Below are 25,384 nucleotides of genomic sequence, written 5' to 3' on the forward strand. Positions count from 1 at the left end.
GACAGGAGTCTGCTCAGATTTATTTAATTGCAAGACCAGATTATTCACAAACAAAAAATGAACAAAAATAACCTCTATCTGAATAAAGTAGTCTTGCAGTGAAATCACCTATTGATTTCAAGAGGAGCAAGTGGCTCCTCTTCTAGAGAGAGGAGTAGTCTTTTAACATGTACGTCTGATGTAAATGAGTTAGTTTCAATAGTTCAATTTCATTGTTCAATTTCAATTTTTTGTTTTAATATTTATTATCAAATTCAAATTGTTAAATTTCAGAATTTCAAAACAACAACAAAAAAAGACTAATTCAGGAAGCAGGGGTAAAATGAATCACTTCAGTGCTCTAATAAGATGTACGAGGGCTATTGAGTGAAGAAAGGGAAAAGTTGATCACAAAACTTCACAGGAGAGGCAAATGCGGGTTACAACCAGACAACCTGCTTTCTTGGAAACTACCTAACAATTAAATAACACTTTTTTTTTTTTTTTTCCCTATGTGTGGAACTGGCCTACCAATCTCACGTCTTGACTTTTCCTACTTTCTCTACAGAGAAAACAGACTCTAGCTGTAGCAGGTTACAGCCCTGATGTTGGTCACAACAGTGTAGGGCCCCTCTGTATTTAAACTTTTCTGCATTTGTTGCCTGCTTGGAGTTTTTTCCACCTTAATTTTGTCCTTGTGGGCACTCCTCTGGAGAATTTTGTTGTCTTTTCTGCCTTTTATGCATCAGACTTCAAATTTATTCTTTTCCATTGTGCAGGTATTACTTGTTAGTATGCCTAGTTCCTGTGCAACTCTGCCTTTGGTCTCCTATTTGACTTCACAATGGAACACTTTACTTTTTCATCAGCTGTGTGAATGCTGGATCATTCACGAGAATGCTGGATCCATCTTATCACTGTATATAAATACCTCAAGGGAAGTTGACAAAAGAAGTTGTGGAGTCTTATCCCTGGAGACCTTCAAAAGCTGCCTGGACGTGGTTCTGGGCAACCTGCTCTGGGTGTCCCTGCTTGAGCAGGGGAACTGGTCCAGGCAGCCTCCAGAGGTCCCTGCCAACTTCAACTGCTCTGTGTTGCTGTGACATCTTTTGTATGTTTTCACTCCTGTTGAGAAAATTTAAGAGTACGTTCATACTTGCCAGGAATGAAGGAACCAAACATGCCGTTCCATGAACATGCATGTACATCACAGCAGAATTCATTTAGGAAGTTCTTTCTTTGTCCATATAATTTAAAAGTTCCTTATTTTAAGACAGTTTCCTGAAATAGTTAATGTTGGTGTTTCACTAAGCAGAGTGGTCTCCAGTGTACAAAAGTGCTACTTCATCAAACTGATAAAAGCACTTTATATTGACAAGGCAGCTGCTTGTAGGCATGGGAGCCCACTGTTTTTAATTCACATTCCTATTCATCCTTAACAAGTAAACAAAAAATATGTGATTTAATTTTCTGTGACATTAATCCATCTGATTCTTCTTACAATTCAGAAGACTTGTGACTACAGAAAACTAATGATGACTGTTGGAAAGGAGAGGAAGTTTTTATAATGAGCTAAGAAAAAAAAAAAAAAAACACTGGAAATTGACAAAAATGAATTTCATAGCACATTTCACATCATATCCCTGTAGTTTGTTTTTGAAACTGAGCTTTCTACAGCTACTGCGTTACTCAGTAACTGGGGCTTTCAGGTTACAGCAGGGATGTACACCCCCAGTCTCTGCACAGACTTATTTATGTTCAAGCAGTGAAAAGATTTTTGATTTTTAGACTTGACACATATTTAAAAGTGATGGCTCAAGATGATGCAACTACTTGACTCTGTATCTTGAGTGTTACTACATCCACCACCACCTGTCCCATCTCTCCAAGCAGACAATGATCCTCAAATGATTCCACAGTCATGGAAACAAAACCCCTGATGCCAACAGTTCTGCAACAATTTGTTGTAGTGCAGTAAGGAGTCCTCCTCCTCTCCCCTCATGGGGGTCCTTGAGGAGGATAACACATGGATCCCGTGCCCCTGCTGGGCAATGTGCCTTGTGGTGCATCACCATCACACCTGAGAATATTTAGGCTGGTGGGAACTCAGATGAGGAACTCTGTTTCACACCTGCTGCATGAGCTGCTGCATCTGCTGGCCGTGCTCCTGGCCCTGCTCTCATATAGGTCTCGTAGTGCCAGCTTCAAGGTGGGTGCCTGACCCTCTCAAAGAAGGGGCAGCTGCAAGAGGTGCCATCCAGGCACCCCGGGTCAAGGGAAGCTGTCCTCATTTGTCAGAGCTTACACGAGCCCATAACCCTGTGGCAGCAGCTACCCTCAAGTCTCTCAGGGGGCTCCCAGGAATCCTCCCTCCTCTTTTGCCATTTTCTAAGAGCCTCATTTAAAGTATGGCATCTCCTGCTTTCTGGCTCCCTGTGTTCTTGTGTCTGCTTTTTCTGACACTGTCTATATGATCACAACCACGACCATACTTCTGTATTGCAATTTGAGATATTGCTTTGTATTAAGGATAAGTGTTAAGTATAAAAGAGCTGAATTTTTGGCTGAAAGAGGAGAAAATGAGAAGTAAACATTACAACCTACATATTTTAGAATTATAACGTACACCATAAATACTCTGCAAGATTTTGTGCATTGGAAAAGTAGGTTGCAGTTATCTCATTCAAGAGAAAATGTGTTAAGTAGTTATGGATAAACATTACTGAGCTGTGAAATACTCAGTTAACTTGTAGCTGCTGTCTCTCAATGGCTAAGTCAGGACATTTTTGGAAAACAATTTATATGAATACCTGATCAAAAGTTTTAGAGACATAATAAAAAGAAACAGAACAAGTATGTGACTCTGCTGGCAATGAGATGGGCAAGAGTGTATTGAAGTTTCTATTGCTGAAATGACATAGCTTTTCTGCACAGCTTAAACTTTGGAGCATTAAATTTCTAATAACAGGAATTTGTAACATCCTTTTTTTTTTTTTTCTTTTTTTTGCAGATGCATAACACAAAAGGGAGTATGGCTCTGCACTTAATGCATTTCATGAGGCATGGATACAAATTGCTGAGCTATTTATGTTTCAGTATTTTCCATATTAATAAAGAAACTGTGACAGAATAGTCAATCTTGTTTGCCAGACATGTAGAAATAATAATTAGGATAAACTTCCTAAGGAATGTCTCTTAATAGAGAAACTCATAGCAGATGAACCAGATGCTCTTCAGAGAAAACCTCATTCAATTGCTAATGCTGATGATTGAAACTTCGGAGGAAAAAAAAAAAGTAGAAAAAAGCATTCTAATGAATTATAAATATGCACTGGCAAAATACATGATTTGAAAGTATTATGCCAAGGCTCCTAATATCATAACATTTTAGCATATTTGATTGATTTTTGTCTGCAACAGCTTTCTCTCACAATAGAATAATCAACTACTGGTTTTGAATATGGAGAAAGTATTTTTGCTGAGAATATTTCTGCCAGAAGTACATCAATTGAAAGCCATTGCTCCTGTACTGTGAGGTTTTCTAATAAATATTGAAACAAATTATAACAGCTGGTTAGCCAACGTGCTATTATGTCCTGGGAAAAATGAATTAATCATGTAAATTTTTTTTATTTGCTAATTATACTGGGAAATGACTGATGGAGTTGGTGTTGATATATGCAGGGGCTAGAAAATATTCTGTTAGGCCTCCAGACAGATGAAACCTCTAAACACTTTTTTTTTTTTCTATTGCATTTTAATTCAAAAAGCTATGAAAATAAACTTGGTAATTTGAATAATGGGACAGACTCTGTAATAGGTGACTTGCAGTGTTTGTTTGTTTTTAAAATTGTAAGTTTTAATTATTTGATTATAGCATTAATATTGATACGCTGATTTTTAAGGCATCTTAATATATTAAAACGATGAAGGACTTTTCAGCATCAGTACTGAACTTCAGCTGTTTTTCAATAATGTAAATTATTCACAACTTTCAAGTAAGAATTATAAATTAAATGGTAGTATTTATTTTCAAAATTGTTATGAGGCCAGTAGTGATAATATACAAATAAAATAACATTCACAATTAAATTTAGAATACAAAATTGTATCCTGCATATTTTTTAATATAAGGGTAGCCATTTTTGATGCTTTGTAAAAATAATTTCAGTATAGTCAACTTCTTCACTGTGATCATGAGAGTTTTAAAAAATCTTACGGGTTTCAGGATTTTTTTTCAAGTTAACTTGTTTACCACCAACCTAATTAATTCTTAGGAAGATTGTAATGACCAAAATAAATATTTAATTTTACCTATTATTTGTTCAAAACTGTTTTAGTTGCCCAAATATTCATGTTGAAATAAGGACATTGCATAAAAATTGGTATGAAGACAAAGCTAGCTAGAAGCCATTATGAATGATCACAGACTCAAAGTTGGAGGGTGTCCACAGATTTTTGTAGTTGCAACTCAACACTTATTAATAAACAATAACTAAATACATCCAAATAAATTGCCCAAACTACCAACATATTTACTCCCTTCATTTTAAAGTTATTTAGAATGCATGAGCCTGAAATTTTCATGAAGGAAGGTGTCCATACCTTTTCTTAAGATAACATTTACTTTCTTCTACATGCTTTTGACAGCAGGTGGGGTGGTATGATTAAATAGCAATAATAATAAGGTATTTTAAGAATTTGTGTGGGAGGTATAAAACGTAGTACAAAGTCCTTTGCCTGTGACATGCAAGGCACCAAGCAGATTCTGAGCTATGCTCTGTACAGGGACAGGTGGAGGTGCCTTTCTCCTTTAAACAGTTATTGCTCTCTGGTTGAGAGAAAGACTCTTGGACACATAAGTAGGAATGTCAACCCTTCCCCCTCAGCCCTTTTTTTGGGAAGCAAATTGACCTCTGTTTTTCGCTTCTTGTTGCCATTTCCTGGGTGAGTGCTCTAGGCAGGCATGGTATATGAAAGGGAGATAGACATCTTTCTTTGAAAAGAAAGTGGTGACCCAGTTCCCTCAGGAGGAGTGTGTGGAGGTTGTCTGGACTCTTGCACACTAGGGTAAAAGAAATTTATCATTTTTATCCTGTTTGTGGGAACAGGACAAGGGGCAATGGCCACAAGATAGAGCCCAGGAAGTTCTGCACCAACATGTGAAAGAATTTCTTCACAGTGAGGGTGACGGAGCACTGGGACAGGCTGCCCAGGGAGGTTGTGGGGTCTCCTTCTCTGGAGATACTCAAGGCCTGTCTGGACACCTACCTGGGCAGCCTGTCCTGAGGAACCTGCTTTGGCGGGGGGGTTGGACCTGATGATCTTTCGAGGTCCCTTCCAACCCCTACAATTCTGTAAAAAAAGAGAGGCCCAACAAGCTAGCAATACTGTGCCTGATGCACCACAGGGTACAGACTTGACCCTTTTGGCTGACAGGGCACACTGCTGGCTCGTATTCAACTTGTCATCAACCAGAATCCCCAGTTCCCTTTCTTCAGCCTCTCATCCCCCAGTCTGTACCTATGGCAAGGCTTGCCCCTTCCCAGGTGCAAAATCTGACACTTGCTCTTTTTAAACTTCATGCAGCTGGCGATTGCCCAAAGGTGATGCTCTATGAACTCAGGTTTATCAAACCAATATCTATGATGACAGTGATTCATTTTAAAGTATATTCATGAAAAATTTAGTTTGATACACGCATAATTGATGTGGGAGAACTTATACATGCTAATAAAGGGTCATCTAAAAACCCCTTTTGAAGTGCATGTGCTTCTGTAACCATTGCTGTATGGAAAATACAAGATTTCATAAATGACTGAAGAAATACTCCCCTGAAATTATAAACGCATGCAGAGTTTATTCTCATTTCTATCTTTATGCAGTTTGTTCTCAAATCTACCTTTTACCTCGTTTGTCTCATTTTTGCAGTCTGTAAATGGTGGAGATGATTTGTTGATATGCACTTGGAAATCCAGAGATAAAAGCACTATCTAAATGCTATTAGTCATCAGCTAATTTTGGAGTAAGCTTTAAAAAACCTAAAAGCTAAAAAACAAAACAAACAAACTAACAAACAAAAAAAAACCTATTCCATCTTTGATTATGTAAGCAATTTTATAAGGAGAAAAGGGACTTTATTATAGAACACACTCAATTAGCTGCTGATGTGGCTCTTACAACTGTTACTACTGTGCTAAATAAAACAATCCTCTTTTTTATGTGCTTGCAGCAACAGAGAGACAAAGCAGGTGCAGAAATCTCACAGCTGTTTCAGTTTACCAACTCTTGTTTATTTAGATGACTGCCAGGCAGAGGTGGGGTGTTTGATAAGGTTTCACCTTCTGGTAGTGAGTATGCTGAGGTTGTCCATTAATCTGAATGTGGGCAGGATTTTTAAGAATTCTAGTTCAGGTTTCATTCTTGGGGGATGGAGGGGAGAAGCCACTACTAGAGAAATATTAAGATAAAAAAAATCTTCCTATAATTTTGCTGGGAAGGGATATAAAATTGTTTTCATGATTTGTTGAAAAATAAGTATTGTTAAATGTGTTTTTATTTTATTTTTGAGATTGCAGAACTGGTGGGTTATGTTTTTTTTTTTTTTTCTTAGAATCAAGGGTTTTTGTTTTGTAAAATGGGTATATACCCACTATATAAAAAAATGTATATGTAGTAAAATAAGTATTTAATGTCTACACATCTATCTATCTACATATTATGGCATACACAGAATTGAGAACAGCTACCTGATAAATCTGAAAGGTATGAGAATGGAAAGGGGTATGAAAGCAATTTCTAGCATTTGGGAAGAGCTATGGATTTGTATGGGCTTAGAACTAAGTCTGTGGTCTGTGAAATGCTACAAAGTTATCACTTTCTAGTTTTTCCGTATTTGAAACTTAGCTGCAGTTGAATTGACGTAACTATGCAATTCAGACTAACAAGTCAGAAGTTCTACCTCTAGTGCATTTATTCCAAAGTAAAATACCCTGAAAGAACTGTAGATATAGGCACAATATATATTGCTGTTTTCTGATTTCTTGTTAACCATACACTTTGACAAGAAGCAGCTCATGCTGTCAGAACTGAGGTTTTGGCCACATGCAGATCTTGGCAAGCATCTCTGCATTAATTCATACATTGAGTAAAATTCCTGACTGATTATAGGAGGCAGAAAAATATCCTGACCTGGAGCATGTGTCTAAGGAAAAACAAAACAGAAAAACACCAGACAATAAAGAGTATTATCTGCTGATAGCTTCAATAGGAAGCCTACTATGAATAGTAGGTGGAGACTGGCATTTGAAGTTTATACCTGTTTCTTAACTTGCAAGAGAAGATAATATCTGTATTGTAAAAGATACATTTGTCTCCCGTGTTCTGTATCCCCCATCTATGTAAAACCTTGACATTTTGGTCATATAGTAATACAAATAGTGTAAATTTATTGTTTATGGAAACCGACTTAAGCAGCCAAAGCAATACAAATACACTGGCTCCTCGTGTTGCTCATGAAAGAACAGGCAGGAAAAAGAAAGCTTTATTTGGATCTCTACAACAAATCAATACATACCTATTTCAATCACTCTTACGTGCTGAAAGATAAAAATTGAACACAAATACAAAATCTTAACAAAAGTAATAATAGTAAAGAATACACAACTTGTATGCTTTAATGAGAACCAAAGGGACTAACCTTGGTTAGATGATGGCAGTATTTTAAACATTTTTACCATTCACTTGAACATTTCCTGAAGTCCCAACCACAGGTCAGAAGTTCTTTAAATTCAAACTGTGTTACACAATGGTTGTTCTAATCTTTGGACATTTTTCCCCTGAGGACTGTTAGCTTTTTTTTTTTTCTCTGAGTTCAGCTCATAACTGCAGAATTATGAAAGCCTGACTGAATAACAGAACAAAGAATGTATTGTTAGCATCCTGCAAAAGTATTAATGTGAGCTGATGTATAAATAGCCTACACTGAAACACCCAGTTATTTTACAACTAAACTCATTTGAGAAATGCCCGCTGAAAGGAATATCAGTCATACGGCCACCCTACAACTCTGTGTGTGGCTCTTCCCCAAACAATGTACCTGTCAGTCATTTTTCTTTGTTAAATTGAGCATTACAGTAAGTCAGGTGAGTAACAGGTGTTACAATGCCATTCAAAGAACTGGTAATTCAGAAAAATATGATGAGTAGTAATAGCTGTTTTGACATAAGGACAAATACTTTGACAGATATAAACATCTGAGATCAGCTGTTTTTGCTGGCAGTGATGCAAATTCATTGAGGTTTTCCAGTACCCATGGAAAGTTTTTCAGACAAAGCTCTATGTAGACTGTCTTGCAGTTGTACTTGAGATGACAGTAATAGGCTTGATATTCTGTGTGCTCCCTGCCCAACGTAAAGTATTACTTCATATGGTTGACTGAGCAATTCCAAACATTGTTTGCTACAACATTAACTAGGCAACTGGGAACAAGACCTTCCATGCAGAAATGCTGTTTGTAATTAATCACATCTTTGTGGAGGTCAGGCGTCATTCCTTTCTGTTACAGAAGAAAAGAAAAAAATGAATACATGGTTCACATTTGTTCTGCTATTTGAGCTAGTAACACCTCTCTTGCTTTTTGATCATATTGTTTCAAATCCTGTACAATGCAGCTGTATTTGAGCAAAGCATTGCTGACTCTACTCAACAGTTTTGACAATGACAGTAAGAATTATAGAGTCTGTTAGGATCTGTCTCCATGAAGAAGACAGATGATTACAGAAAACATTAATGAAATTGTTCAAAGATATTGTAAGGAAAAATTTATGTAAAATAAGAAGAAGAATGAAAGAATGAACCATTCAACCAGCTGTAATTAGCAGATCTGCATTGACTATATGGATAGTGGATATTCAAAGATTTCCTGAATTATTAAAGAACATTTCTGCTATTATAGAAAGTGAAGTGAAAAGCATTCTTCCAAATTTCTTACCAAGCAAGAATGGATTCCAGAACTCCAGATCTGGCCGTACCAGTGCAAAATAGAGAAGGAAAATCACCTTATTCAACCTGTTGGTGATGCTCTTCCTAATGAAACCCAGGGCCTTCTTTGCAACAAGGGTGCACCACTTGCTCAAGTAAGACTTGTTCAACAGGATCCACAGGTTCTTTCTGCCAGCTAGCCCCCAGCATGTCCTGGTGCATGAGTTTACTCCTGCCCTGGTGCAGGACTTTGTATTTCTCTTTTCTTGACAACAAGAGATGTGTGTCAGTCCATTTCTTCAGTTTGCTGAGGTCCCTCTGAATGGCAGCACATATTCTAGTGTATCAGCTTCTACTCCCAGTTCTACATCTCCTACAAACCTGCTGAGGGTACACTTTGTCCCGGTGTCCAGGTCATTAATGAAGATATTCAGCAATACTGGACCCAGTACTGACCCCCGGGGTACACTACTATAGACTCATCTCCAGCTGGATTTTGTGACACTGATCACAAACAACCCTTTGAGCATGGCAGTTTGGTTTTCAATCCACCCAAATGCCCTTTTATCTGGTCTGTACTTCATTGTTTTTTTTTTTTTTTTTTTTTTTTTTTTTTTTTTTTTTTTATGAGGATGTTATGGCATGCAGTGATAAAAGCCGTACTGAAGTTGAGATAAATGCTATCAGCTGCTCTCCCTTTGTTCACAGAGCCAGCCATTTACTGTACAAGGCAATCAGGCTGGTCAGGCATGATTTCCCTTTCACAAATCCAGGCTGACTACTCCCAATCTTTTTCTTGCCCTTACTGTGTTTGAAAATGGCATCCAGGTGGATTTGCTCTGTTTCTTTCCCAGAGATTGAGGTGAGGCTGACTGACCTGTAGGTTTCCAGATACTCCTTACTGCCCCCAGAGAATTTAGAGATGATATTCGCTTTTCTCCCCAGTCCTCTTCTAGCTCCCCCAGTCACCACAATCTATCAAAGATGAACAATAGCAGCCTTATAATATTGACTTGTGGCTCATGGGAACATCCCATCAGGTCTCATGGACTTGTGCATGTCCAATTTGTCCAATATTCTCTTACCAGATTCTACCTTGTGTATGTTTCTTTTTCGTGTTTGGCTTGATGTCCTTCAGGAAGTAACGTTCCTGATCTTGGAAGTGGTGAATCAAAAAAAAAAAAAAAAAAAAAAGGACAGCTCTTCTGGGCCCTTCTTTTCAGACCATTTTCCATGGAATTCTTCCAACTCAGAACAAAAGCAAGTAAAGGTCTGCTCTCAAAAAGTCCAGGGTTGTGATCCTGATACTTGCTTTTATCCCTCCTCTTAGGATCCCAGACTCCACAATCTAGTGAACTTGACTGCAGCCAACTCTGTCCTTGATCTTCCTGTCCCTGCCCAGTTCTTTGTTATTGGTATGAGATCCAGTAAAGCATCCCCCTCTTATCAGCTTCATAATAACCTATGTTAGGAAGTTATAACACTGCAGAAAGCTTCTGGATTGTTTGTAACCTGCTATGCTGTCCTTACAGCACATTTTGGGGTCATTAAAATTTCCTATGAGGACCAGGGCCTGCTAATACGAAGCTTCTTCCAGCTGTCTGAAGAAGGCTTCATCTACTTCTTTCTCTTAACTGGGTGGTCTGTAGGAGACACCCACAGATTTGAGAGTGTTGCTCTGCCCACTGACCCTAACCCAGAAATGCTCAACTGGCTCATCTCTCCAACACAACTCCACATATTCCACATGCTTTTCGACATAAAGGGCAACCTTCCCTCCCCATCTTCCCAGCTTGTCCATCACAAAGAGCCTGCATCCTTGCAGACCTTCAGGTCTGTGAGCTGTTCCACCAAATTCATGTGATCCCTGTAACAAATCATCCCAGCAACTTCACGTGGATAGCTAATTTGTTTGTTCACTGTGCTTTGTGCATTAGTGTCCAGGTACTTCAGACCGACATCCAGTTTTGCTGATTTCCCAGGGAAGATAATGAGAGCTTTCACCATAACACTGTCCTCTTGGCATCTGTACATGCTCCATTAGGATCACTTACGAGTTTCTGGTATAAAGGCAAAACAGCGTAGTTCCAGCCACACTTCCAAAGCCTGGTGTTGTGGAAGAAAGTCCCTAGTTACGCATTATAATAGGACTGCACAGACTACAAATGCCCCAGAGGGAACATGCACTGCCTGTTATGTCTGCTCTCCTTAACAGAGCACTATGGACAGCTGCCCACCATGCTTTCAAAGATGGTTGTAGTTGTTCTGTGGCAGGCAATTATCACAAGCTAATTACAAAATAAGCCTATATTTAGGCTGCACAGCCTTAAGTGCCCCAGGAATAGTTGAATCTGAAGCTAAATTTTACCTTATGTAAATTGCCCAAGACTTAGAACTGTCTCATTTTAGTGAGAGATTTTCTCATTTGCTTCTACTGGCAATAAATGTTCCCTGGTAATTGTTTTTTAAACCTTGTGGAAAGATTGAGAAGTACAATCTTAGACAAAAGTAAAATAATCACTTTTGTTTAAAGACTTTATCATTTTACATGCGGTTATCGCTGTTTAGAATAGTTCAGTTGGAAGGGACCTTCAGAGATCACGAACTGCCTGACGCCTTCAGGGCTAACCGCAAGTTACAGCACGTTACTGAGGGCGTTATCCAGATGTCTCTGGGCATGGACAGGCACAGGGTGTCAGCCACCTCTCTAGGAAGCCTGCCTCAGTGTTTGACCACCTTCATAGTGTTATAAATGGCTCACTCTTCTAAATAGGACTATAATCAAAGTTTACAATTTATTAAAGGAATAGAGGTAAGCAAACAGTGCTGGGTGCGCTGGGAGTCTCTGCTCCACCAAGACACATACCAGTTACATCAAGCAGCTGATTTTTATGCTCCTAGGCTAATACATACTCATTACTACTTCTAAAAAAAACAGGGTTATTATAATTAGTTTCCAGAATCCAAACCCTCCTACTGGAGCATGCATATCAGTCTCTGGTGGTCCCTCTGGGGGTCTCTTGTGCTGAAGGCTCATAGTTGTCCTCCCTCTTGTCTTTCTCCTTTGTCCAACTTGGCTGTATGTCAGAGACTTGTGCAATGTCCTCTGTAAGCTTTGTCTTTTAGTCGTTCTTCAGCTTTCCCTGTCTCCTTAATCTCCTGGCCAGATATCAGAGACTTGCGTAGTGTCCCATGCAATAGTCATAATAGTTAGCAGTTATTCTGAAACCCCCCAGATATCAGAGATTTCAAGGAAAAACCTACAAATACATTTCCCTTCAAGCTCTCTATTGACAGTAATTGTTAAAACATTCCTTTGCAAGATACAAGAACTATATACATTAACCACTCTGTTTTTCTTAGACTTGTGGTTATTCAAGGGTATGTACGACAGAAGGACACATTCATCATACCATGCGGCCCTAGCGTTGTTCCATATTGACATGAATCAAATGAACACATTTCACAGAAGGACGTGATGAAAAATGCCTAATCTGAACCTCCCCTGGTGCAGCTTTGTGCGGTTCTCTTGTGTCCTGTCAATGGTGAGGCCAGCACCTCCCTCTGCACGTCCCCTCCTCAGGAAGCTGCAGAGAGCAGTGAGGCCGCCTCTCGGCCTCCTCGTCTCCAGGCAGGACAACCCTGGTGTCCTCAGCCTCTCCTCACAAGACAGGCCTTCCCGCCCTGCTACCAGCTCTGTTGCCCTTCTCTAGATGCTTTGAAGCAACTTAACATCCTTTTGTATTGGAAGCCATACTGCACGCAGTGCTCAAGGTGAGGCTGCACCAACACTACACAGAGCAGGAGAATCGCCTCCTTGGACCAGCTGTCTGTGCTGTGCTGTGTTCAATGCACCCAAAAATGTGGTTTGCACTCCTGGCTGCCAGAGCACACTGCATGTTAATCCTGCTGCTGACAATCATCTCCAGATCACTTCAGAAGCTAAAAGAACGAGGGTAGGGCAGGATGCACTTTTAGAGGAAGATTGTTCTCTATATTCAGGAAAACTAAGTTGATTGTTGAGACACATGCTGTAAGTTGTAGCAGAGGTAAGCAAGTAATCCATATTCAGAGATCTGTTTCGTAACCCTAAAAAACCCTCACGCTTCTGTTTGAAGAAAGGATTGCTCGTTTGTCCTTGTGAACACAAGATGGTTTATTATCTATTGTTTGCCTACACTTTGTCTGAAAACTGTTCATACCAGAACTTCAGAATTGCAAAGTCCCACCCAGTCTAATTGCCAGAGCAACTTTGAAGGAGAGGTGAAGAAAGGGAATGTGCGTGTTTTGACTGCTCAATTGCTGATAAACCAGCTCCCTTTGAAGCACAGTTTGCATCTGTTTTTATGTATTAATAGGAATTATGGAGTAATAATTTCCCTCTCCCATGAAAGATATATATGCATATTTTTGTGAATTAGAATAATGAGCGTAAAGCTGTTCTCCAGAGCACCGGATCAACTCTGGGTAACTCTGCAATTACAAAGGGTTTTCTGAAACCACAGTTAGAGTGCCAGGACTGGAGCTCAGTAAAAAGCCATTGTTTGGTTTTGGCAATCACATTGTCAGGTGATTGATGTTGAGATCCGCAGCTGGGAGAAGTTTAAGGACTGCTGCACTGTGGGAATGGAATGACTTGGTCTTTGAGTGCTCACCTGACTTCATTGCTCATGCATGTAAGGTAAAATAATTTATTTATTGAATCTAAACACAAAAAATCCAGTTACTAAGAAGTGCAAAAACAGGTGAGAAAAAATGAAAAGAAGCTTCTACATGTATTAATCCAGCACTTAGATCACAGTTGAAATTTTCTTTTGTCCTTCAACATCCTGCTGTAGAAGGTATTTGGGCTGTTTTTCTTCTGACTGTTGAGCCAGGTCTTAGGCAAATAATTTTGTCCTTCATTTATTTTCCTAGAAGAATATTCAGACTGGGAAGCCCCTCTTCATTTTGTACTCTATCCTCACAATGTTGTGAACCTCAGGTACGAATCTTTCCCTCCCTTATTATCTATTCCAATAGTGTAAAAAAAAAAAAAAAGGTCAGAAAGCTACTGCTCCAGCAACTTTAATAATTTAATTACTGTTAGTCAGAATCTTCTTTGAATTCTATATTATATTCAAATTATACATGTAAACTCCAGTGATTTTCTTTTTGCATGCTTTGTAGTATTGTCTTGTGAAATAATTTACTTTATGCAATTGTATAACTAATAACACTACGTAAACTATTACCAACTTTCATTTGAGATCAGGCAATGGTAACTGCTTTGGGACTAATAGTAGTTTGGGGTTGGCTGGCTCTTTGTAGTTCGGTTGATGAACATGATGACAGATAACCTAAGCATCATTTTTATGACTTAAAGAAAAAAATCTATTCAGTTCATAAAGAGCCTCAGTGTAGAGTGTTCTTCATTGTGTGCATAGAGCAGGGCGGATACAACAGATTTGAACCTTTGACACCAATGGCTTTAAAGAATTCAGACAGTCATGGGATAAACAGATTCTTTCATGGATTAATATTTGGCTGAAGACAGGAAAGCAGACAGGAGTTAGTGATCAATTTTCACAATGCTATCACTTGGATCTCACAGCAGTCTCTTCAAAAAGTCTGACCTACTCTGACCATTTTCAAGGTATTGTTGAGTGGGGAGACATGACATTCATTGACAACACTAAAGTGTTCAAGCAAAACAAAAAGCAACTACAAAAAGTTGCAAAATGGTCTCCTGGTATTGCATAATTATAAACTAGCAGATAAAACTCAGTGCTGAAAAATGCAAAGTTGTATGGGAGAAAACAGCAAACTTCACTGCACGTAGAGATGATAAACTAAAATAAGCTACTAGCACTCATAAGGAAGAGAGAGCTTAGAGCTGCTGCTGACAGACTTCTGAAAAATATCATCTTAGTGCTCAGTGGTGGTAAATGAAAAACAAACTGAAGCTTATGAAAGAGATGGAGAAAACAAACAAACAGAAAGCAACATGCTAACATGTAAGTGTATTGCTCCTGTGTATTGAACATAGTGTGTATAGTTTAAACTACCTTTCCTACAAGCTCAAATAATACCATAATAAAACTAAAAATACACAGAGAAGAGACTAGTAACAACAATGAGGCATAATGAAAAGCTGCAAAATCAAAGTCAACAGTGTCATTAGTCTCTTCCTATATATGAGTGAGGGAAAAGTGGCAAGAGAAGGTAAACAAGCTTATTCACTATTTCTCTCTGAAGGACGGGGAATGAAATTACACTACAGCAAGTATTAACAGGAGCAGAAACAATGCTTTTTTTTTTTTTTTTTTTTTTTTTAATGAAATATGTAATTATATTCCAGACATCTTGTGGTTTTCAAATGTTTATGCAGGTATAAAATGTGATTACACAAATAAGTGATGAAACAATAACAACAACAACAAAGCAAGCTATTTAGGGCTCTTTAAATACTGAAACAACCTTTGTCATTGGAAGTCCTTCAGCATCACACTGCTGGAAGCTGGAAAGATACACTAGGGACTGTGTAGCTCTTACTCCCAAGCATCCAGTCTCTTTGAATGCTTGGGGAAACAAATCAGAAATTTTCAGGTCTTTCTTGAAAGAAGCACTTTGCCAGAAACAGGGGTAGAGAGATGCAAAGAAGAGGAATGTGAAGAGAGTCATTAGTTCAAAGTGAAGACACCAGAAAGATTTTGCCCACTGTTCCCTGAAAACTTCTCAAGGTCGATGTGTCAGCCTTGGCTGTGCCGAAGAGCTTAGGTTCTGTATAAATGTTCTTGTGCTATTATTTTCTTTCGATGATAAACAAATTCATTTTAGACATCTAGATTTAAAGTCAGAATCAACATGATATCTATGACATGCTATGGATTTTTTTTTCTAAGATGAATCTCTTCTAAGTCTAAAATATAACATGGTTATTGTGTAAACAAAAATATACAATCTGGCAAATAGTTCACATGCCAGATCAGCAGCCTAAGCATGTGTTTTCATGAAGAAACTGGGCTGACTTCATAGTTCCTTACATCTAAAGGGGGCAGACATTCTTGTCAATCTTCTTTGCTCCTGACCATTTGTTCCCACTTCCTTATGTTGGTTCTGATAGTACTCTTGTAAGTTTATAAACTGATTCAGGTGGCTAAAAAAAAAAAAAAAAAACTTTCAAAATTTTTTTGAAAAAGATAAAGTAACAAACAAGAACAAAACCAACCCACAAACACTTAAACAGTTTTCTGTCCATCTAATGAGCTGTGCTAGCTCATCAGCAGATGAAACAAGTGCCCAATATGAACGAGAAGGTGAAAAAACAGGTCGTGTAACGTGACTGCTCCTTCTGGGAAAGGCACAGCTCAGATTCTGGCCTCTCATAAAACCACATCCTGTTCCAGCTACCACCAATGGACACTTCTCTTTTCCACAGCAAACTGCTTTTCATAGGAAGATTTGCAGAGTGGCTTGGTGCCAAGGTTTTCACCTAAGCTCTACTGATAGTCAGAAATATTCTTGGGTCTAGGGCTCCTGTTTCCAGCCCCTTGTCAGAGCATTAGCAATTCAGTTTAAAGGTTAGAGAATTTGTTCTGTTATACGAGAACCTGCATTCAATTCCCTCATATCAGCCTTGGAGCTGAGTAACAACACCCCCTGGTAAACTACACACTGTAGCTTCAATTTTACAGTAAGCACAAAAACATCTATTTTACAGGAAAACAACGTGCAAGGATGATGTGCAATTCTGTCCTGCCTTTGGCTGGGATAGAGTTAGTTGTCTTCATAGAGGCTCATATGATGCTGCGTTTTGGATTTGTGATGAAACAGTGTTGTTAATGCTCAAATGTTTCCTTTGTTGCAGAGCAGTGACTACACAGAGCCAAGGACTTTGCCAGCCAGCAGGCTGGGGTGCACCAGGAGCTGGGATGGGCCAGAACCAGCACAGCTGGCCCAAACTGGCCAAAAGGATATCCCACACGGTATAGCATCGTGCTCAGCAATAAAAGCTGGGGTAAAGAAGGAGGAAGGGGAACAATCAGAGTGAGGGCATTTATCTTCCCAAGAAACCATTACATGTGATGAGCCTGGAACGGCTGGACACCTGCCTGCTGATGGGGAGCAGCAAACGGATTCCTTGTTTCATTGTGCTTGCAGGCGTGGCTTTTGCTTTACCTAGTGAACTGTCTTTATCTCAACCCATGAGTTCTTTCACTTTTCCCTCTTGATGCCAACCTCCATCCCACTGGTGGGAGTCTGTTAATGGCTGTGTGGTGCTTAGCTGCCTACCAGGATTAAACCTCAAAATTCTTTTTGGTGCCCAGTGTGGGGCTCGAAGGATTTGAGATGATGACAAAGTTCATTGGAGTGTGCCAGACCGAGTTTATAGATGCTATAGCTGTTCAGCTGCTAAATGGCAGGTTCCTTTACTTACCAAAACATCTGTGGCCGCAGGTAAGTCCACTTCAGAGCAGGTACACCTCAAAGCACGTGTGTGCATGGATCAGCCCATGCTGCAGCAGGTACACCTCGCAGCATCCATGTCTGGATGAAATCACACCAGACTACATCGAAGCCTCTGTGGCTGTGGATGAGGCCACAGGTAGGCAGACCTTGTAAGGGGCTGGGGATGATGGACCAGCCCAGGCTGAAGCAGGGGTGAGGGACGGAGTTAGAACATTAAACCCTGCGTCCTGGTCTGTGAGGACAAGGGGTAGAGATCGTAATGGGTATGCCTTTGAAGTGTTGTAACCCCAGATTTGAGTGGCACATTACTGGAAGTCCTATAGCAGAACCCCCCTGTCATTGCAATGCTTTGCCGCAGCATTTATTAGTAAGACTACTTGTTCTTCGGGCACCCAGTCCAGTGAGCTGGAAGACAGGAGGCATGATGAAGCTGTTATAATCCAAGGGGAAATGGTTAGTACACCGCTTGAACACACACAGATCTAGGGGCTCAGATGGGATACACCTGTGGGTACTGCAGGAGCTGGCAGAAGTGCTCATCAAGACATTATTTCAGTAATTTACCAGCAGCCCTGGCTAACTGGGGAGGTCCCAGCTGACTGGAGGTTACCAAATGTGATGCCCATCTACAGGAAGGAGGATCCAGGGAATGACAGACCGGTCAGTCTGACCTTGGTGCCAGGGAAGGTCAGGGAGCAGATCCTCTTGAGTGCCATCACATGGCACATACGGGACAACCAGGTGATCAAACCCAGTCAGCGCGGGTTTATGGAAGTCAGGTCCTGGTTGACTGACCTGATCTCCTTCTGTGATAAGTAATCCACTTAGTGGATGAGGGAAATGCTGTGGGTGTTGTTTGCTTGGACTTTATGAAACCATTTGATTCTGTTTCCCACAGTCATCTCCTGCAGAAACTGGCTGCCCGTAGGCTGGACAGACACGTGCTGTTTGCTGGGTAAAGCTGGCTGGGTGGACAGGCCCAAAGGGTGGCTGTGAATGGAGTTAAATCCAGCTGGCGGATAGTCACAGGTGGCATTCCCCAGGGCTCAGTTTTGGGGCCGGTCCTTAACATTTTTATCTATGATCTTGATGAGGGGATTGCGTGCACCCTCAGTAAGTCTGCAGAGGACACCAAGTTGGGCAGGAGTGTTGATCCCCTTGAGGTTAGGGAGGCCCTGCAGAGGGACCTGGACAGGCAAGGAGGTGCATCCAGCTGCATGGCATTCAACAATTAAAACACCAGGTGCTTGGGGCATAATGACCCATTCAGCAGTATAGGTGTGGGGAAGATGGTTTAGCCGTGTACTTGGTTGTGTTAGGTGATGGTCAGACTAGATGAATTTAAGGGTCTTTTTCAACCTCGACGGTTCTACCCTGTCGTTACCACAACCCACAAATTCTCACTTCTGCCTGACTTTCTTCCTCATCCCACTGGGGAAGGAATGACCAAGCAGCTGTGTGGTGACTACCTGCCTACCAGGGTTAAACCTCAACAAATTGGCCAGCTGTGGATTAGATACATACCTGGGAGAACACAAAACAAAACTCATTTCCAGGCCTCATCCAGTCAGTAACATGAAATGTTTGTACACTGATTCTCCTTCTGCATTGCTATCTATGTTATTTAACTTCTTTACACTATAGCTTTGTTTCTTTATTAATAGGAGAGACTAGTACATATTTTTAAACTTTGAAAAGTTTGGCTAAAACAGAGTCATTGTTTGCTTCTGGCATTTTGATGGCAGCCTGTGTGAACCACAGTTTCTGGCTGTTTTTTTCTTGCTATTCTTCTGAAATCTAAATTATTATTTTTCTTACTTTTTTTTCAAGCTAATTTTGTCTTGTGGTAGGGATTGACAAACACAATATGTAAATGGTATTTTGCTTCTGTTCTTTTTTATTTTTTCTATTTTTTATTTTTTTTGGGACAGAGAAGAGTAAATCATAATTTCATATTTATTATTAAAGGATTTACCTGAGGGACAATATCCCAGTCAGTTTTGACACTACAGAATTCTTCTCTCAGTGAGTTTTAGAGATTGTTTTTTGTTTTTTGTTTTTTGGTTTTTTGTACCTTCCACAGAGACATGCAGGACAAAGGCGTGAATGTTCAGAGCAGTAAGAGTTTCCACATGTCTGCTCACCCACTGAATGGCTATTGGTCAAAACACAGGAAAATTTTATGTAACATTTCTATAGATAAAATAATCCTAAGAAACATAATTTTTGCCTAAAACATAACAAAGGACCTTGAATTCGCCAGCTAGACTTCTCTAAGCTATAAGAATGTCTGAAAATACGGATTTTACTTGAATCTTGTAATTTTAGAACTGGGATTCCACTTAGAAAAGAAGCATGACTGCAGTGAGTATTATTTTCAACTAAATGCTACCTGAACTACATGCATTGTTAAGGAATTCCAAGCAATCATCCAAGACTTACTTTATTTAAAATTCTGTACCATATTTTTCCTAAAGTACCGGTTTACCTTCAGTAGAATTCTACTAGCAAATACATGAAATGCTACCCAACTTACAGATGCGGAGATTCCTGCTGACCTACATGCTCACGGAAGTATCACAAATCTGCAGTCTTTTTTTTTCGGCAGAGATGGCTTCCTGAGTGCTTCAGCCCATTCTCGGCTTAGGTTTGGGGTATGGAAGGCCCGAGGAAGTTAAAATATTCCCGTCTGGAGCCTTAGCTTTGTAGTGCCAAGAGCCGCAATTATCACCTGGGAAGGACTGCAGTTAGATCTGGGCACTGCGCACCCAGACCCATTTTTCTCCAGGCAGTTTAATGTTTAAAGGGGAATTAACACGTAATTACAAGCAAAATCGATGTCGCTGGGACCGATTCCCGGTCTTGCTGCTAACAAAACCATCACCACCCGGTCCCGTCACAACCCTTCCTGCCTGAGGGCTGCGGGACCGCGCGTTTTCACGGGTCTCTCTGTCCCCCACGGCAATTTCACCGCCTCTCCCTGAAAAACCCCAGCAGCAGCCGACCTCTCGGCCACCGCCAGCGCACTTGTGCGGGAATTATTCCCCATTTTCCCCTCATTTTCCGTCCCCCGCCGGGGCGGCGCTGCCGTTACGGGCTAACGGCCGGCCCCGGCCGCCATTGCCCGGGGGCTGCGGGCGGCCCCGCCCCCGCGGAGCCGTGGAGCTGTGGAGCTGTGGAGCCCCAGCTCGAGCCCGCCCGCCCGCCGCCACGCTCCGCCCGCTGCTGTGCGCGTTGGGCAGGCCCGCCCCCGGCCCCGGCCCCGGCGTGTGGCGGAGCGGAGCAGCGCGGAGCGGAGCGGCTCGGAGGGGAGCGGGCAGCGCCATGATGAACAGCGGCGGCATCGGGGTGCCGCTCGGCTTCCCCCTGGGCCCCACGTCCGTCATCCAGGTCACCAACCTCTCCTCGGCGGTAACCAGCGAGCAGATGCGGACGCTCTTCGGCTTCCTGGGAGATATCGAGGAGCTGCGCCTCTACCCCCCGGAGTAAGCGCCGGGGGCCCGGGGGGCTCTGTGTGTGTGTGTCTATGTGTGTGTGTGTTGGGGGGGGGGGAGGCCCCCCGCGCCATCTTGAGTGCGGGCACCGGAGAGTGCCGCAGCGGGCGCGGGGTCACGTGGTGCCGGCCCTTTGTATGGCGGCGGAGGCGAGCTTTGCCCGCACTTAAGATGGCGGCCCCGGCCCCCCGGCGGGGCAGCGGCGGCGCTTCGTGGCCGCCTCCCGCCGCCCCGCGCCTCAGGGGATGGGGGGGGGGGCCCGGCCCCAGCGCCCCTCTTTTCGCCCCCCGTGGTTGAAAATCCCCGGTCCTGTGCCCGCCTCGCTCGCCAGGCCCGGCTGGCGGCGCCTTGTTGTCTGAGGGGCGGCAGCTGCCTTGTTCTCCAGAGGCCCTCCCTCCGCAGGGCGCCCGCGGCCGGTGAAAGTTAGCGGCGGGCACGGAACCTGCCTCAGGATCGCGGCTGCCCGCCTTTTGGCAGCTCCCTCCGATATCTCGGTGCTATTGTGCTGACCCCAGCGTTTCACACAAGCAGAGCAGGGGAGGAAAAGCAATAATCCTACTAACACATCTGATAATTTCTATTAGCGCGTCTGCGGTACCAGTGTGTGAATGACGGACGTGCCCTTTTGTACAATATATCCTTTCTTTTCCCCTCACAAAAACAAAACAGAGGTAACAGAAAGGGCTGGGGGGGGGGGGGAGTCATTTCGCATCCAGATATTTTGATCTTTATACTAAGAGGTTCAGAGAGATAAAAGGTATTTTAAAACTTAATAACAAAAAAAAAAAGGTGTTTGCCCATTTTTATCTGTTACTAGATACTTGCCTAGGTTTGAAAGAGGACCATTCAGAAATATTACGTATGACTTCTCATTACATATTACAAGAAATTACATATTATAAGAAACATTACATATGTCTTTTTCATTCAGAAATATTACATATGACTTTTCATTACATATGAAGTATTACATATTACATTTATATAGAATACATGTAATCACATCCATTCCTGCAAAGATGAGCTTTAAACAATTCTAAACACTCTAGTTTTCTGGTGATTTTCATAGAATTTCTAGCTTCTTAGTTTGGGCTTTTTCTACAGTTGCTTCTTAATACGCTTCCTCTTGACTAACTATATATTTTTTGTTATATCTGTTGCTTTTATTTTTTACCAACAGATATAGTAGATCTTAAGGCAAATACATATTGTTGTTTGCAATTAATCTTTGTGTCTGCGTATAACATTTTGCTTGTGTACATACATATATACATGTACATGAGCAACATTTTATATATGATTTTTATATACATATATATATACACACGTGAAATATACATATATAAATGAAATATTAAAATGACAGTACTGCAGTAGGGTTTGACTTGAAAAGATCAGGGTTATGATGCTTTAAACACCAGTTCTAAATAATTAACTCTATTTTCCCAAGATAGGTTATAGGCCTGTTAATTACTTACTTTACTGTAGATTTTGTTTACAGCTTTTAAGCATAACTTTTAGAAATATGCATTTCTTTGTCAAATACTTCAGAACATTTGACCTGACTTTAATATCACACTACTGGAAAACAAATAATGGTTTCTGTTTCTTCATGTGAAATGGAAAAGATGTGCTGCTTATTGACTATCTAAAAATACCTTTTAATAACATTATGATAAATTAGAAAAGTGTTTCATTATCAAATGTACGGAAAGCAAAGGATTCTCAAGCAAAAACATGCCGTAATTTTAACAAACTGCAGAAATATATTATGTTTTGTTACTGCTTTTTCCTTTATGGCCTGGATTTTTAAAAATCATATTTTTCTATTCATTAAGGGAGGTTTGCCTTTTACATTATAGTTAGCATCAGACAAAAATTCATGCCATAGCCATCATAACTTTGGGTTTCTTACAGAAATATTTTAAATTTTTGATGCATTTTGGAGCATGAGTTTTATGACCTTAATGAAACAGTGGGAAGCTAACTTATCAGTCAGGTTTTCATCTGAAAAATATGGATTAGTAAGTTGAATTTAGTGAACTACAGGTCTCATGGATATTGGCTACTCAATGACAAATATTAATATGCAATTTTTTATTTATTTTACAGTGAGGAGTAAAAATATAGCTTTCAGTAATTCCAGAATATATAGGTTATGTAAATAGCATAAATAGAGACTAAACAGCAGTAAAAGCTTTGATTATAAATAGTTAAACAAAAGCTCTCACTGAGATTGGGACTTCATTTACCAGCCCTTGCACGGAAACAGGTAGTTATAAAACAGTTCTTGTTTAAAGATAATAATATACGATAGTAAAAGAGTAATATTTTTCTATAGACAAAGCATCAGTGAAAGAAAGTTACATGTTACATTGCATGGAATTGTAACCTGTTTTTTTTTTTTCTAGTTCTGTATTGCAGATACTCAGTGTACATACAAAACATTTTTTCTTGTCTATCGAGCATGAGTTTGCAGAACCGAGATGAACATTTCTCTTCACACTGAACGTTTCTGTAACCATCCATGATTTGGGTTGGAAGATCACCCCATTCCAACCCCTGCCGTGGGCAGGGACACCTCCCCACCAGACCAGGTTGCTCAAAGCCCCATCCAGCCTGGCCTCAAGCACTTACAGGGATGGGGCATCCTCAGCTTCTCTGGGCAGCCTGTGCCTCACCACCCTCTGGGTGAAGAATTTCTTCCTTATATCTGATCTAACTTTCCCCTCTTGTAGTTTAAAGCCATTGCCCCTTGCCCTATTGCTGTACTCCGTAACCAGCTTTCCTGCAGGCCCCCTTTAGGTACAGGAAGGCCGCTGTAAGGTCTCTCCTTAGCCTTCTCTTCTCCAGGCTGAACAACCCCAACTCCCTCAGCCTGTTTTTCACAGGAGAAGTGCTCCAGCCCTCTGGTCGTTCTTGTGGCCCTCCTCTGGACCCACGACAACAGCTCCATGTCCTCTCCACCTCTCAGGCCTGTCCAGGTCCTTCTGGGTGGCATCCCTTCCCTCCAGTGTGCTGATCACACCACACAGCTTGGTGTCAGTGGCATCCCTTCCCTCCAGTGTGCTGATCACACCACACAGCTTGGTGTCATCGGCAAACTTGCCGAGGATGCACTCGATCCCACTGTCCATTTCACCCACAAAGATGTTAAACAGCGCCCATCTCAATACTGACCCTTGAGGTTGTCACTGATCTCAACTTGGACATTGAGTCACTGACTGCAACTCTTTCAGTGCCACCATCCACTTTCAGATTTCTTAGAAGATCTTGAGCCATCTCCTGGTTAAGAAAAAAAAGGCATTTGAGTTAAGAGATTCAGTGTAATTTTTTTAATCACATAGCCTTTGCTGGGTGTATTTACTTATAATGGTTATGAACTACATATGATTGTAACAGTTAAGAAAATACAAAAGGGAATGTATTTGCTTTATAAAGTGTCCACATGTATGTCATATACGTGCCATACACATGCACACACTTCATGAAGCATATACCCTTTTTTCTAATCATGTCTTTTTGAGTTAAAATATAAGTTATTCTTCACCTCTTCGATGTCAGTCATGTTTCTCAGCTTTATATTTTTCCCTTTATCTGCTGAAATCTAATACAGAAAATCTGATTTTATAAAATATTCACATTTTTCATTAACAAAGCTGCTTTTTATAACAAAAATATGGTAGTTTCATTCTGGTATTTTTATATAAATTTGATCAAGGACGTTTAGCATATTGGAGCATGGCTCTTGACAATTTTTTTAGATATTTTCCCCTTCTTTGAAGTGCAGCATTACATGTTACTTTTTTTTTTTTTTTTTCCCTGATCCTCTGGTATTTTGCTGTCAGAGTAATTCAAAAAGTGTAGAAGTGGTGAATTTGACTAGGTGATCACTTTCACTCTACAGGAAATTCCTTATGTAGCCCTGTTCCAGTGTAATTCACTGCGTACCACCCTACTGCTGAGTTGAATGAAAAAGGAGAAGGTGCATAATTTAGTAGGGAGCAAGGATGGTATATCTGGTACCCGTGCATTTTGCATTTCAATGATCGTAGAGCAAAGTGTAAGGCTTTACTATGTTTTTTTTTTGACCTGTTATTATTAGAAGTATTCCTTTTTACTATTTCTCTACATTTTTCCTGTCACTTAAAATCAGCGTCCCTTGCTTTTCTAGGGTGCAACAGAGAATTTATTTAAGAAACTGAGAGGAAGTCTCCATCGCTGAATACAGTCATTTACAGATTACAATAAATAGCATCTTAGCATTAGAGTAGTTGACTCAACGTTTTTGTAACTATACAGCTTGTGGAGGGGAAGAAGGAGAAACCACTTTATTTTTTAAAGCACCGAATAATATTGAAGTCCTTCAAGATGACTCTTCAGTATTCGCAGTGAGCTTCCTAATCCGGTGGCTTTTTCCAATCAGTGTCTTAAGACTGTTTTTTTAAAATAATGGGTTCTGTTGGGGTCTGTTATTT

At 40.7% G+C, this 25,384-nt stretch overlaps 1 protein-coding gene and 1 long non-coding RNA gene across 2 annotated transcripts in view; both read left to right on the forward strand.

Moving 5' to 3' along the window:
* The first annotated feature begins 13,332 nt into the window (after positions 1-13,332).
* LOC140000825 (uncharacterized) lies at positions 13,333-17,260 on the forward strand. Its single transcript, XR_011806049.1, has 3 exons — positions 13,333-13,642; positions 13,879-13,945; positions 16,811-17,260. It is a non-coding gene; the product is annotated as an uncharacterized lncRNA (long non-coding RNA).
* A 3,370-nt stretch (positions 17,261-20,630) lies between these two features.
* The window catches only part of SREK1 (splicing regulatory glutamic acid and lysine rich protein 1), a 39,134-nt gene continuing 34,380 nt past the window's right edge, over positions 20,631-25,384 (forward strand). The window contains exon 1 of the mRNA XM_027447137.3: positions 20,631-20,897. Within this exon, the coding sequence (XP_027302938.2) occupies positions 20,737-20,897 (161 nt within the window). The 5' untranslated portion in view covers positions 20,631-20,736. The remainder of the gene's footprint in view (positions 20,898-25,384) is intronic.

Source organism: Anas platyrhynchos, chromosome Z (assembly GCF_047663525.1).
Source record: "Anas platyrhynchos isolate ZD024472 breed Pekin duck chromosome Z, IASCAAS_PekinDuck_T2T, whole genome shotgun sequence".
NCBI classification, from domain to species: domain Eukaryota; kingdom Metazoa; phylum Chordata; class Aves; order Anseriformes; family Anatidae; genus Anas; species Anas platyrhynchos.